The 14,157-nt window shown below is 32.5% G+C and overlaps 1 protein-coding gene across 1 annotated transcript; it reads right to left on the bottom strand.

The window, feature by feature from the left end:
• Positions 1–3,744: 3,744 nt before the first annotated feature.
• On the bottom strand, positions 3,745–5,589 carry LOC133317652 (protein RETICULATA-RELATED 3, chloroplastic-like). The gene is made up of 2 exons (XM_061519513.1): positions 5,447–5,589; positions 3,745–5,241 (listed from the first exon to the last, which is right to left on the bottom strand). Exon 2 carries the CDS (start codon positions 5,234–5,236, stop codon positions 4,211–4,213), a length of 1,026 nt encoding a protein of 341 aa, XP_061375497.1. The 5' UTR covers positions 5,237–5,241; positions 5,447–5,589; the 3' UTR covers positions 3,745–4,210.
• Positions 5,590–14,157: the final 8,568 nt, after the last annotated feature.

Raw genomic sequence — 14,157 nt, 5'->3', positions numbered from 1 at the left:
ACGGAGGAAAATCATCTTCTCGAAAATTAGTCTTACACTTCCTTTGATGACAGTGGTCTAATGTACTATTTGTTTCGATGAGAAACTAGCATCAGAAGTCGTACTTAAAGAACAAGATGACTGAAAAGATTATGTAGAGATACCTCAAGGTTATCTACGAAAAAAAAAGAAATTTCATTCGGAAATATTCTTTTAATAATTATATAATTAAATTATTTTAATTTCTTCAAAATAATTTTTTTATAAAAATATTATGTTACACTATTGAGTGAAATGTATACTACGAAAATCAATATGTTTATTTGGATAAATTGGTAGTAAATTTAATTTATAATTTTTTTATTACAGTTAGATAGTATTCAAATTAATTTATGCATATCTCACTAATTCACTTCTCTGCTATGGTTGATTGTACACTCATTTACACTCTAACTAAGGAACTTATGAGGATATTTCATAGTAGCCTGTCACTAAATTCACCGAGTCAAGCATAAGGTGCACCACGCCTGGCGGTCGGGGCACCACGTCAGGCACCAGGTGCGCCTCGTGGGTCACCAAGTCAAGCATCCGGGGCATCTCGTCGGGCACCCGGTGCACCACGCCATGCGCCTCGTCAGGCACCACCCTCGCGCACCAAGTCAAGCATCCGGTGCGCCGCGCCTGGCACCTCGTCAGGCACCAGGAGCACCACGCAGGGAGGGATCTTTTGACTCTAGAGTAAAACTTATAACTCTTACTTCTCATCTCAACCGTTGATTTTCGTCCATCTAACGGTTATCTATACCAATTAATTAATTATTAATTTCAAATAAATAATAACCGTTAGATGGACGGAAATCAATGGTTGAGATGGGGAGTAAGACTTGTAAGTCTTACTCTGGAGTCAAAAGATCTCTCTCCATATATATATATATATATATATATATTGATGGTTATATGTGAGTCATCGTTGATAATCATGGTACTGATCATTGATTTGAAATATTGAACTTTTTATCTTCTTGTTGATTATTATTATTAATCAATATTACGTGTTTAAATTTGAGGTGTGACTATGGCTTATGGAATTTACAAAATTAATAATTAGCGTTAAGACTACTTAAAGATAATTAAGAAAAAAAAAATGAAAGAATGTGAATAGATAAAACAAAATGTCAATGATTCCACGCATAAATCATGAGGCATTGTTGTGCACGGCTGCTAGCAAATTATTGCCTTCCAAGACATACTGCGGATAAGAATTCTTTTGGGTTTAATTTTTGGATAATTACACTATGTTTTTCTGAAAAAATATTAGGTTACATTATGTTCTTTCGGAAGTATATAGTGTAATTTATAAAAAAAAAATTATAAACGAATCCTTCTCCTATATATATATAGGAGATAATTTTATTTCTGACAATATGAGAGATATTAAATCCATTCTTTTTATACAATAATATACTTTCGTTTTTCTTTTTCTTTATAGAACTCTTGTGGATATTATTTAATGTTTCAAGTCACTTACGTAAGTTACTATTGGCTTCTTAGGGTATGGTATATATAGTGAGTGAAAAAATTGATAGTTAAAATCATAGTAAAATATGTATCTACTATGAATGACAAATTGTGGGTTTATTTTATATAAGGGATATATTATTCTATTTAATTTTTTTTTTTTATCTTTGCCTACCATTCTTTAATATCATTAGATCATAATTTCGGTAGGGGAGAAAAATTATAAAGATAGTTGAATTTCTAATCTAATAATGTTAAAGAATAATAAGCAAAGATAAACAAAAAAAGAAATAAGTAGAATAATATATCCTTTTATATATAAGCTCAAATAACTTTGACAAAATATATGGATCAAATCAAGAGAATTTAAGTCTAAATATATTTTAACTTGATTTAGTGCAGCTAGATGCAAGCTAATCTATAGTAGATTGATAATTTCAAGTAAATTATACTCTACTACTTTGAGAGTATAATTTAACACTCCACTTAAGTGTTATCTAATTTGGTCACGCCTCATATTGAGCATATCTCTCTCTTCACTTATGCTTCAGGATATGTATCTTTTCTCATGACTCACGCTTTATGTGAGGCGTATCTCTCTCCTGGATCGCGCCTCATGCAGGATGTAAGTGGTCATTCCCAATTTTAGGTGTGATTGAGTGTAATAGATCCGTAATTAATTTTAAATAGCTATATTTTTGTGAATATTTATTAAAATAGCAATTTTTTTTGCTCGGTTAAGTATTTAAAAAAATTAAACAAATTTTTAACAATTACATTTAATAGTAAATCATATTAATACAATTTTTTTTGGTAATGAAATCATATTAATACATTTTTTTAAAAAAAATTTAAAGTTTCTTAAGCTAGTAATATTTTTATTTACATTTTGAATTAATATTTACAATTTATAAATTTATTGATAATTATCCTGTTTATTTAATTTAAACTAAAACCACGAGCAGGCCGGCAGCAATGGACAGGAACGGTGCAGTCATTCATATTATTAAAAAACTAATTAATATTTGTTAGAATTTAAACTATGCATATTTTTAATTTTTCAAAAAGAAAAAAGAAATGAAGCATAAGAATATAAGGTTTAAGTTTGTAAACTTCATTAAAAAAATAAGAAAAAAAAATGGTTTGAGACAACAATCTATCCTACTTAGAGCAGGCAAAACTGGCTCGTCTCGGCGGGCCAACCCACTCCATCAGCTAAATGGGGCGGGGCAGACTGAGTTTTTCAACCCAACTCAAAAACGGGGCGGGGCAGGACGAGCTCATTTTTTGGCGGGTTGATGATGGGCATAGGCGGGCCGAGGCGGGTCAGTGTAAAATATACTCGGGCTGGCGGGCCAACCCGCCAAACGAGGCGGAACGGGCTGAGTTTTCCTGCCCACTTTTAAAAGCGGGGCGAGGCGGACTAGCTCATTTTTTGGCGGGTTCATGGCGGAGTGAGGCGGGGGTGGGCCGCCCACTTTGCCACCTCTAATGCTACTCAAATCGTCTCACCCAAGGCCAAGTTAAACTAAACCCACAACAATTACAGCTTAACTTAGCCCAACTTAGAATGGTCATAGCTCACAATAGATCTGCCCAAAATACCACATCTATTTTTTTTAATGATTGTAACCTTTTACTTTTTCCTTTAAACTAAACTCTTAATCTTAACCCGAGAGGCGTGCACACTTGTAGTGAAATGTGCCCAAAAAATAGACTCATGTAATTGATCCTTGATAGACATTTTTTACCCTTGCACTCTAAATTTCGATCGGGAGATTAGTCTCGTATTCTATCTGGTAACAAATTATCCAATGGCTGCACCAATGAGAAGTAATCTCTAATAACCGTAGTCTGAAAACAATGTGGTTACAAGAAGTTAAACGAGAATACCTCAATTTTAATACTAAAAAAAAACTCTTAATCTTAGTGATTTATTTTTCAAGTGTGTCCCACACCATAGATAAGAGACTAATCTATCAGAAAATGACTAGATATGACTATGAACCGAAAGATAGAATTTCTCCCAACAATTTAATTTGTGTATAAACGCTAGAAACAAACCATATATTGACACGCCTAAAGCTAAAGGACTCAAATCATTTCCCATTCAAATCAACATACAGAAATTACTTATAGGCAACTCTTAGATATCCTTAAAAAAAATACATACTAATTCAACTAAAAGAAAAATATACATACTAAGACAAATAATAAAAATAGTCCAAATAATATCGTTATCATACACCTGAATTTATTTAGCCAATACTCCAAACTGGATTTGTCAGATACTTTACAATAATTTCTCTAGAAAACGACAACAAAAAGCTTACTAACTATGCAAAAATAAAAGCAGCTACATAGCCATAACATTTATTTATTTTATTTTATTTTTGAGGGGGACAATCCATGGCCAGACTAATTTGGCATGTTATTGTTGTTTCAGGGTACCCCAAGCCGGCTTACAAAAACCTATGTTTCTTTGCCATCAGTTTTCAGCAACATACAAGAACCAAAGGCCAGAAAATTTTGTCAGAATCTTCCATATCTCAATCTACCCTTCTTACTTATTTGATGCTGCCAGAGTTATGACTTAGGACAGTAGAACAACAATAGAATTCAGAAAACCAAAAGCCTCACCTCTCTCTCCCCCAACAACCTTTCCCAAAGTAAAAGACAAATCTCTTTAAAGAAACCAAACTAAGTGATGCCATCACTTTGATGTTGTTGACTGATTATTCTGCATATCCTCATCTTCCCTTTCCATGACCACCTTCTCCTTCTCTGCAGCTAAACCAACCTCCACATGTGATGGCTTCTGTTCCCCAACACTTTGTGCACCTGTCAACCTTGCCAACATCACAAAGGACATGCCTCCAAGAACATTGTTCAAGCATCTAAGAACCAACACTGAGGACTTGAATGCAAAGGGATTAAGCCCTTTCTCCAACATGAACTCAATACCATTGAGAGTTTGGTACCTGAGGTTGCTGCTAAATCCCATGTGACCAGCCCATGTGAGAGCATTCAAAATGGTAGGTGGAGGATTGTTAGGGGTCTCAAAGTTTGGATCCATCTTCTTCCTCATATTGATCAACCCATTTGAAAGTGCAGTCCCAACTAGCCCAGCACCAAATCCAACAACAGCAAAAATAGTTCCTTTATACACCAAAGTTCCAAACCGTTCCAGAATGCCATAAGCACCAGGTTCAAACATGTGACTCTTGGGACAAGAGGCAAAGAGAGCAGGTACATTGGATGATGCTGATGTCATGGTAGGTGCCAATAGATACATGAGTGTGAAATTGAGAATAGCACCAACAACAAGAGTTGAAAAAACAAAGTCAAGCTCATTCAACCCAAAATTAGGCCTTGAAGCCATGTCACCAAGAACACAAGCAGTCACACCCACCAACTCCTCCATCAGAACCTTGAAAGGAAACTGTGGATCAGCAGCAACCCTTGATCTCCAACCATTCAAAAAGAGACCCAAAACACCAAAAGATGAATCCTTTTGATTCCCATCATCACCCCCACCACCACCACTACCACCCCGTCCCACCCCATCGCCGCCGTCGCCTCCGGCGAAGGAAAGTTGCAATCTTTTAGGCAAATGGGGTGTGTTGATGAGATATAGAGGACGATTCTGAAGCTGAGATGATGATGATGATGATGGGAAAGAAAGTGCATGGTAGTGACCAGAGAGAGGAGAAAAACACAGTTGAGCCATGGCTGCCATTTGATCTGTAACAGAACAAACATAAAAGACAAAAACTTTGCAATAAAATGAATAAATCTCAAATCATTCATTCATGATGATCACAGCAACAAATGAATACTCATCCACAATCATAAGAAAAAAAAATATTAAAAAAAATATTAAATTTTTAAAACAAAGATCAAAATTTTCAAACAGGATCAGGATGAAGATGATGGATGTGGTGTTTACCTGGATCTGGATGGTGAGATGAGCGAGAGCAGCAAGATGGAAGAGTGAAAGACTAGAAAGGTAGAAGCTAAAACCTTAAAAGAAAAGAAAAAAAATAAAAATAAAAAAACCCTTTTAATTCTGACAATAATGAAATGGGTTATATCATATGAAGGTCTGAACTCTGAACGAGGGAATTCAACTTTATATATATAAGGTAGCAAGGTAGTTAAAATTTCGATTTGTTATTATATTTTTATGTTTTTATGTTTTTAATCATCAAAATGTTTTGTTTTTTTTTTTTGGTAGAAGATGGGAATCATCAAAATGTTTTTATCAATATTTCAAGTGATTTTATGTTTTTATATTTTCTTTATCTTATAATTTTATGTTTTACAATTTTTTATCATTTTTGTATTTTTATGTAAAATCTCGTTTTTAATTATTTTGCTGAGGGAAACAAAATATCAAAATAGTGTTTTAAAAAAAAAATTGTGAACCATTATTAAGTAAGGTATAAAGGTAAAGATATAAAAAGGATAAACCCAATCTTGTTTATATGGTAACTTATTAACATATAATAAAATGAAATTTCAACTCTTAAACGTAAAATGGCTTTTAATTATGGGTTTAGTTATTGTCCTTTTAAAGGACATAAAATTATGTCATTTTTAGTGAGAGAAAGACATAAATAATGAAATTATGAAAGAAAAATTGCGTGTTTTTTTTAAATTTAATTTTTAAATAAAAAATACTAAGTTATCTTAAAATGACACAGTCCTTTAAAAGGACAAATATATATATATATATATATATATATATATATATATATATATATTATAGAGAGAGGGAGGAAGGATGAACTTATAACTTTGTAATGTTAAAAAATTTTACCCACAATTTCAATTAGGGTTTCGATTTTTGTATGCAGTAGAAGCAAATTTTCTCATGCTCTCATGTTGTAGACACATCTTATGTGGGGCTCATATCTATAAAAAAAAAGGGTTCATTTTTTCTGCAGTTACTACAGATAAGTTATCTGCAGTAAGTCTAATACGACATCGTTTTGGGACAGAAATCATAGTATTTTTATAATTTTAATTTATTTCAGGATTATTATAATCTTTATAATTATAAATTTTTAATATTTCAATCCAAAAACGACGTCGTTTTGGGAGTAGATGCAGATAACTTATTTGCAGTAACTTCAAAAATATTTTTCTGTTAAAAAAAAATATTGCACAAAAATCGAAGGATCACTGGTAGAAAAAAATAACTCTCTTACGACATGAAAAGATGTTTTCCCTTTTAATAATTAATTTCACTTGCATAGAAGGACTAGCATGACTATTAAATTAGAGCTTATTAACACTTTATATACCATTGTAAATTTATCCGTCCTTTTTTTTTTTTACATTAGAATTTGCTCATTCTTCACCAAATCTCAACTATTTTTTTTTTTTTTTTTTATAGATAATTCTTAACTATTTTACTTCTATATGTTAAACTACAGTACATTATATTTTGCACCAAAAAGAATATAGTATATTGAGAATGAATTAATCTTTTAGTGTAGTCTGTCTTAAAGAATGACAAACATAATTTTAACTTTTACTTTTTTAAATTTTAGATAAAAAGTTTAGCAAAAAAAAAAATTAGATAATTTTTTTTTTGGTAACATAAATTAGATAAAATTAATTTGAACTAATTATACATTTTTTTTTATAATTTTGTATGTTTTAATCAATATTTTTAGACTTTATTAATTATGTGTGCATTCCTTCTAGTTTTAAATATTTTTTAATTTATACTTTTAAAATTTTACTTTAATTAAAACATTCGTACAATGTACAATATATTTATTAGTTTGTTTAGAAATGAATGTCAGAAAATAAGTTATAGCAGGTTCTTAAAAATCTTTTCGAGATTCCGGTCGCATCATTTATATTGTGACATTTTAAATTCAATTAATATATAAATTCATTGCTAATTCATATGTTTATTATTTTAATAGTATATATATTTTTAAAAAAATAAAAAATATATATATATATGAATGATGATCTATATCGTTAATTAAGACTCACTCTTGTAACATAGAATAATTTCTTTAGTTGGGGTGGCCTTGTCACGTATGGCTTAAAGAATTTAGACGGCAAATGGAACTGGCATGGTGAATTGGGCTCCATCTAATCCATTTTTAATTTTGAATTAACGCCTATTATTAAAGTAACCCATGTCGTTTACCAAATAACAATAATAATGTAACCACAGTCCTTCGAAGTTATAATAATTGGGAAAATTAATAGAAAAAGGAGGACAAAAAGTATCTTTGTTTACCTTCCACTGAAAAGACCTCACTACTTTAGGAGCATATATTTGTATTTTTATGCATTATGATACACCACGTTTTGAAGCATGCTTCTTATTTATGTTAAATAATTGTATGGTTTGGGAAGCAATATTGAGAATTGTTGGATGGAGGAATTTAAAAGGAAATTTTTTTTTTCATGATACTGTTTTGTAAAATAGTTTTTAAAAAACTGATTTTCACAGTAAAAGAAGAAAAAAATCTGTTTAGTAAACATATTTTAAAAAGAGTTTTAAAAGTTTAAAAAAATTGCTTGATAATTTTGTTCTAAAAATATATTTACAAAATAAAAAAATAAAAACTCGTTTGGTTAGTAATTCTTCTTCTTGCTAACCTTCTTTAATCATATGTAAAAAATTTATAAAGTCATTTACCAAAAAAAATAAAAATTTAGACAGCCTTTTTGAAGACCAAAATAAATCATGTTATAAGTTTTTTGGTTATTGTGTTTTTTTTTGTAAGCAAATTATTGTGTTTTCAATTGTTAACAACCTTAATTATCCCTTAATTATATTATTAATGTGCATTACATTGTTTTAGTTTGAGATGGTGAATGGAATATGGTAAACTGTATAATTTTTTTATATTCTATTAAGCATCTTGTTGAAAATTAAATCATAATACTAAGATGGAGGTATGAAGATAGTAAAAATTTTAATTCATGAGAGGGAATTAAAATTTGATATCTGTAATATCCCGTATGCATCTCGTGTATTATCATTAATTATGGTATTAAACGCAAAAGAAAAGAAGAGAAATTAAAGAGGGAAATGTGAATAAACCTTTTTAAAAATATAATTTTCTAAACTAACTGATTTCGTAATCAATTAATTCCGTAGTCGATTTCCTTAACTACATTAATAATTCAATAGACTTAAATAATGGTGCTATGTAGTTCACACTATAAGAGTACGTAATAGATCAAATATTCATTCCTTCCATAACTTCCAGCATACACACCATGCATTTTGTCATTAAAGTCATGTATTAAACATCAAGTTAACCATCCATGCAACATTCGTTATACACGAATTCTAATCAATTGCAAGGTACCAAATTATACATCTAATCCACAATGACAAATCAAAATATACATTTCTTGTATGCTTAAGATTACAAATATGGCATAATGGCCCTCCTCTTGACATAGATGCATATATGATCAAATCATGCTTCCTCAAAATACAAAATACATCAAAATAGGTCCAAACATGCTCCTATGTCCAAAGGAATCAAAATACATAGTATCATGTCATCTATTCACAAGCTAGCCTCTTGTCAAGAGATGTCTCATTCCCACCACTTAATGCACTTGAAATATAATCTCCACACGAGGTGAGATACAATCTCAGTAAACTCAAGGTCCTTGAAGACTTCTCCAACCCTTGAGCTCATTTCCTGATATGCAAGTATTAAAACAACATTATAGCACACTTCGAGAGACACACAAGGGATTCACATCTCTCATCGATTACTATATATATCTATACATAGCACTCCTGAGAGAATATACACAAGGGTTTTGTAACATCCCCGTATCGAGCCGGTTCAATTAACATACACATGATATAAACAAAAACAGCGGAAGACTTAACTTACGAAAATATGAGCTAACTTTTTCTTTTTCTAACTTAATTCTTACTCGGCGTAAACGAAAATCGGGCAGAGTTTCCTCTATAAATCGGACAACTGGGGATTTTCCAATCCCACTCAGAAGCATTTCCTGATAAACAGTTTATACAACATATCAATTCAGAAATACCAGATATCCAAATATAATCAAATACCCATACATGGGCGCATGCATAACATGGCTCCGTGCCACTAAATCTAACAGCATGCCATCAAAACATAAACCTATCTGAATACTACATCATCATATAACGTTCCTGAATACTCAAATGTACATGCATCAAACTGACAGACATGTACAAAACATATACAGGCCATATACAAAATAAAGGATCAATATCATGATCCATCAAATGCGAAAATACTAAAATACATCAAACACTCCAAAAAGGTAGTAGCCTACAGCCACTCAAAATTCGGTCTGTCAACTGCCTCAGCCACGTGTCGTGTCCCTGCCTAGTGAGGACTCACCAGAAATCTGGGCACCTGAAAATGTGTCCCCAAAGAGGGGTGAGATTACAAATCTCAATAAGCTCCAGGTTTATAGAGAATTCTCCATACCCCTGGCTCACTCCTGCATGAAAGCCAGATACAAAGTATACGAATACAACATATAACAGATATCATAACAGAACAGAGCATATATCCATATCATATCAGAGATGTGCGCCGTCATTCCCAAGGGAGGACCCCAAGCGGAAATCAACGCACGTGTTCCCGAGGGAGGACCCCAAAGCGGAACCAGACATATCAGAGGAGTACACCATCAGTCCCGAGGGAGGACCCCAAAGCGGACGTCCGGGTACTATACAATCAATGGCCAGAGATTGTTACAGAAATCAAATTACAGAAGTCATATCAGAGCAAAACATATCACGTTATCAAATAACTCTATATGAATGCATCTATACAAAGCATCTAAATCACAGTCATACAGTCCAACCATAGTTCACTAACCATGGTGGAGCACTCCAGCAGGAAAAGACTCCTTAAACATAGAGCATACCTCTTGAAGCTTTACCGATACGCTTACTTGTGGAACAAGTTACTTTTATCACTTCAAGAGATTTCCGATCCTTCTCAATCCCTAGGCACACCTAGAGAATAATTTACAATGCATCAATAAAATGATGCAATACCATAATTATTTCATAAGCATACATTTTATCGCTTATTTTCCTTTCTTTGCATTTTTGCCAATCCTATGCCAATACACAAGTCTAGACCTCTTTATAACCGTTGGTGTTCTTTAATTTAATCAACCATTCCCTTAGGAATTTTCAACATAAATCATGCTACTTTTCTTCAAAACTCATCACTTTTATACAATTTATTACAACACATTTTATTTAAAATAAAATGTACAAAATATATCCCTAAATACCCTATAGGTCGAATCCTATAAGGGGAATTTCCAAAGATCCTTCTCTTTTACAATACATTTTCGTTACTTCATTACAACTTGCAAACACCTAGGAATGCTTCCACTAAATTCCTATTTTGAGTTTAGACACCAAGTCCTTTTTACTTAGGCATTCTTACTAACTCATCCATTTTCACTCATTTCCAACACACTATACCTTCACAATACATAATATAATTTTTCCACAATAACTCCTACTCACTCCATGATGGCCGAAACCTAGGAGGAAAATGCAATAGGGCTTTTAAATTTTTATATCACATGTGGATGCTTACTCAACACTATAACTTCCTAAACAACAATAATCTATCATAAATTTCACATTCTAACATCAATTATTCCCCACTCACAACATGCTCATATATTTCATAACTTAAATCATCAAAATTATATCATGGAAATAGAGGTTTCTTACCTCTAAACACTTGTACAAAGCCTAGAGAGCAATCTCCAAGCCAAGCTCCATCAAAAACTCACTTTTTCTCCTCCAATGAATAGTAACTCGAAAATGAGAGGAGGAATAACTCTTCACACACTCAACAAAACCTCAAATTGATGGTTGGAATGGGTTCATTGGGTGTTTTACAAGCAATTTCATGTGGTGGGTCTTTGAATTTGGAGTAGAAATGATGGAGAATCAAGGAGAAGAAATTCAAAACCCTACCCCCCTTCTCCAATGGTGCAGCTCGGTTTTGAGAGGGTGAGAGGAGAGAGAAACTGATTTGGGATAATGAGACTAAGTCACTTATAAGGCTAGCACATGTGGCCTTTTTTAACAGATGTTTTTCTATCGCGTATTTTAACTTAAATTGACCCGGAACTAACTTAAAACTACGAACATATTTTTATTTTTCTAAAATCATTTACATTAATTTTTATCTATTACAAAACAATATTCATAATTCACAGTATGGTTTCTGCACCGTTTTTGACGAAATGCACTGTGAATCACTAATTGTACTTTATTTACTTTTAAAACTTAACACTTATAAACTTATCATTTTCTTGGGCCTATATTGACTTGCTTGGCATATATTGGACTTTCTTATTCTTATTTCATCAATTATTTATTTCCGGACTCTACCGGTTGCTTAAACAGCAGTACAAAATACCCGGTAGAAACACTATTCACGAGATTTTCACGGAAAGTGCCAGACTATACAATTTTTCGTTCTGAACTCATATTTGTCATCAGAATTTTCAAATTATGTTCCTAAAATTATTTTGCTCATTTTAAGCTCTACCGGTTAATTCACAAAACTGTAAATTCTCCGGCAGAACGCACTGTTCATAACATAGTCATGATTACAGTCAAAATACTCGAAATCGCTCACTGAATCTAATTATGGCATTTAAATCCTTAAATTAAATCTCTAACTAAGATTTACCAGTTAGGGTCATTATAGGTTTCACATCTCTCATATGAAACTTTCAAGATAACACACACAAGGGATTCACATCTCTTAGGTTTTACCCTCTTACAGTTTATCCACGTAATTCTGGCTCCAAGGAAAGTTCATATTTATTCTACTGACCAGAGAATCTATGCAAGCATGCAATTATACAAGCATATATATATATATTCATACTTAAGCCATAACACCAAATCTCAACACCAATACACATCATGTCATACAAACCATTACTCCTCACAGAGTATGGTGGAACATCAAAGGAAAAAAAAACCCCAAGGTCCAATAGTTTACCTTGTCAAAGCTAAATCCTTTAATTTTCTCTTGTCCAAGTTATCAACTATCATCACCTATTTCACATGTATGATTCCAATTAATATCACATATACACATGATAATCAAGCCACAATATTGGGCATCAACAAAGACATAGGTTTAGAGCTTACCACAATCTTTGAAATCACAAGAATACTCAACCCAAGTCCAAAGGTTGGTCAAAACCTCTTTCAATAACAACACCCACAATATTCCTACATTATAACCACACAATTAAACCATCAATTACCGCCAAATTTATGTAAAATTTTGGAATCCTTAATTACATGTCATAAAACCCTAATCCCTTTCATGAAAACCAATGGAACTCAAGGAAAACTACCAAGGCTCACCTCTAATACACCATAGGCTTGAATAATCACAACTTCCAAGCTCCAATGATGGGTGAAACACCTCTTTTTTCTTCAACCCAACATATACCATGAAATTGGTAAGGAGGGGAGAGGAAATGATGGTTTCCTAACTTGATTTTTCCTTGATGGGTAGATGAGGATGGGTCAAGGAAAGAGTGGTCACAAGAAAACCAAATGGGTAAGCTCTTCAAGGTCTTCAATGGAGGGGAACCGATGGAAGAAAATGAAAAAGAGAAATGGAGAGGAGAGAGAGTAATGAAAATGAAAGGGAAAGAGAGGGGAGAGAGAGTCTATGGCGTAAGAAAATATCTTAAGGTGAATTTGCCATTTTGCCCTTCACACCTCTTCCATATTACAACACTACACCTCTTACCACTTGGCCCCCATTTAAATGAGTTGTGTCCCATTATGGTGTGTCACACACTTGATTTATTTTGGTTCTCGCACATTTTGCATGAATTACATATTTAACCAACACTCTCATTAATTATACTTTTATCCCGAAAAGTGATTTAATTAATAATTAGACTTTTAATCTAATTTAACCCGTTAATTATACATTAATTCTCGAATTAATGAAATTTAATTTTTAGGGTTATTATAATATCGGTTGAAAACAAAAGAAAATGATAGATTGAACATATTTTCCTAATTATGTTAGCGAATGTATACATTCATAGCTTTTTCCTTGTTCCTCCTAATCAAAGTAAAAGTAGCATATAACTATATACACATTAGCAAAAATGATCAAACCAAAGCTTCAGCAAAACAAAAAATACAGCTAAGGCAAAGCTAGTCTAATCATAGTAAAGTTTAAGCAAAACACAAACTAAAGTCATACCATAGCTGCTCCAAAATCAAAACCATAGTTGTAGTAAAGTACAACACAATCTAATATGACCAAAAGCATCCAATCGTACATTTAAAGTTTCTCAGTCAATTGTATCTAGCCATGCCTTTTTCCTATCAGTAGACATAGCAAGAAACACTTCCCTCCAAGTAGGCTCTATAAATTTTTTCAAATCCTTCATGTAGATGTCATTTGCAACATCTTCAATCTCTTCAAGGGAAGCCACACACTTTGCAATAGAATAGTATGAAGAAGTGACCCTATATTTCTCTATTTTTGCTAAAGAAACTTATGTTTTTGCTTTAGATGATTTAGCCCATGCTTGAAGTGCATCTATAATTTGAAATGTTTTAGA

Source organism: Gastrolobium bilobum, unplaced genomic scaffold (assembly GCF_033153095.1).
Source record: "Gastrolobium bilobum isolate Gb01-03AN ecotype WA unplaced genomic scaffold, APGP_CSIRO_Gbil_v1 utg356, whole genome shotgun sequence".
In the NCBI taxonomy this organism is placed as follows: Eukaryota; Viridiplantae; Streptophyta; class Magnoliopsida; order Fabales; family Fabaceae; genus Gastrolobium; species Gastrolobium bilobum.
This window is presented reverse-complemented; position numbering and strand designations above follow the sequence as displayed.

Coding starts and splice junctions, on each gene's coding strand:
- LOC133317652 (XM_061519513.1), bottom strand. CDS start 5,236: ATGGCAGCCATGGCTCAACTGTGTTTTTCTCCTCTCTCTGGTCACTAC.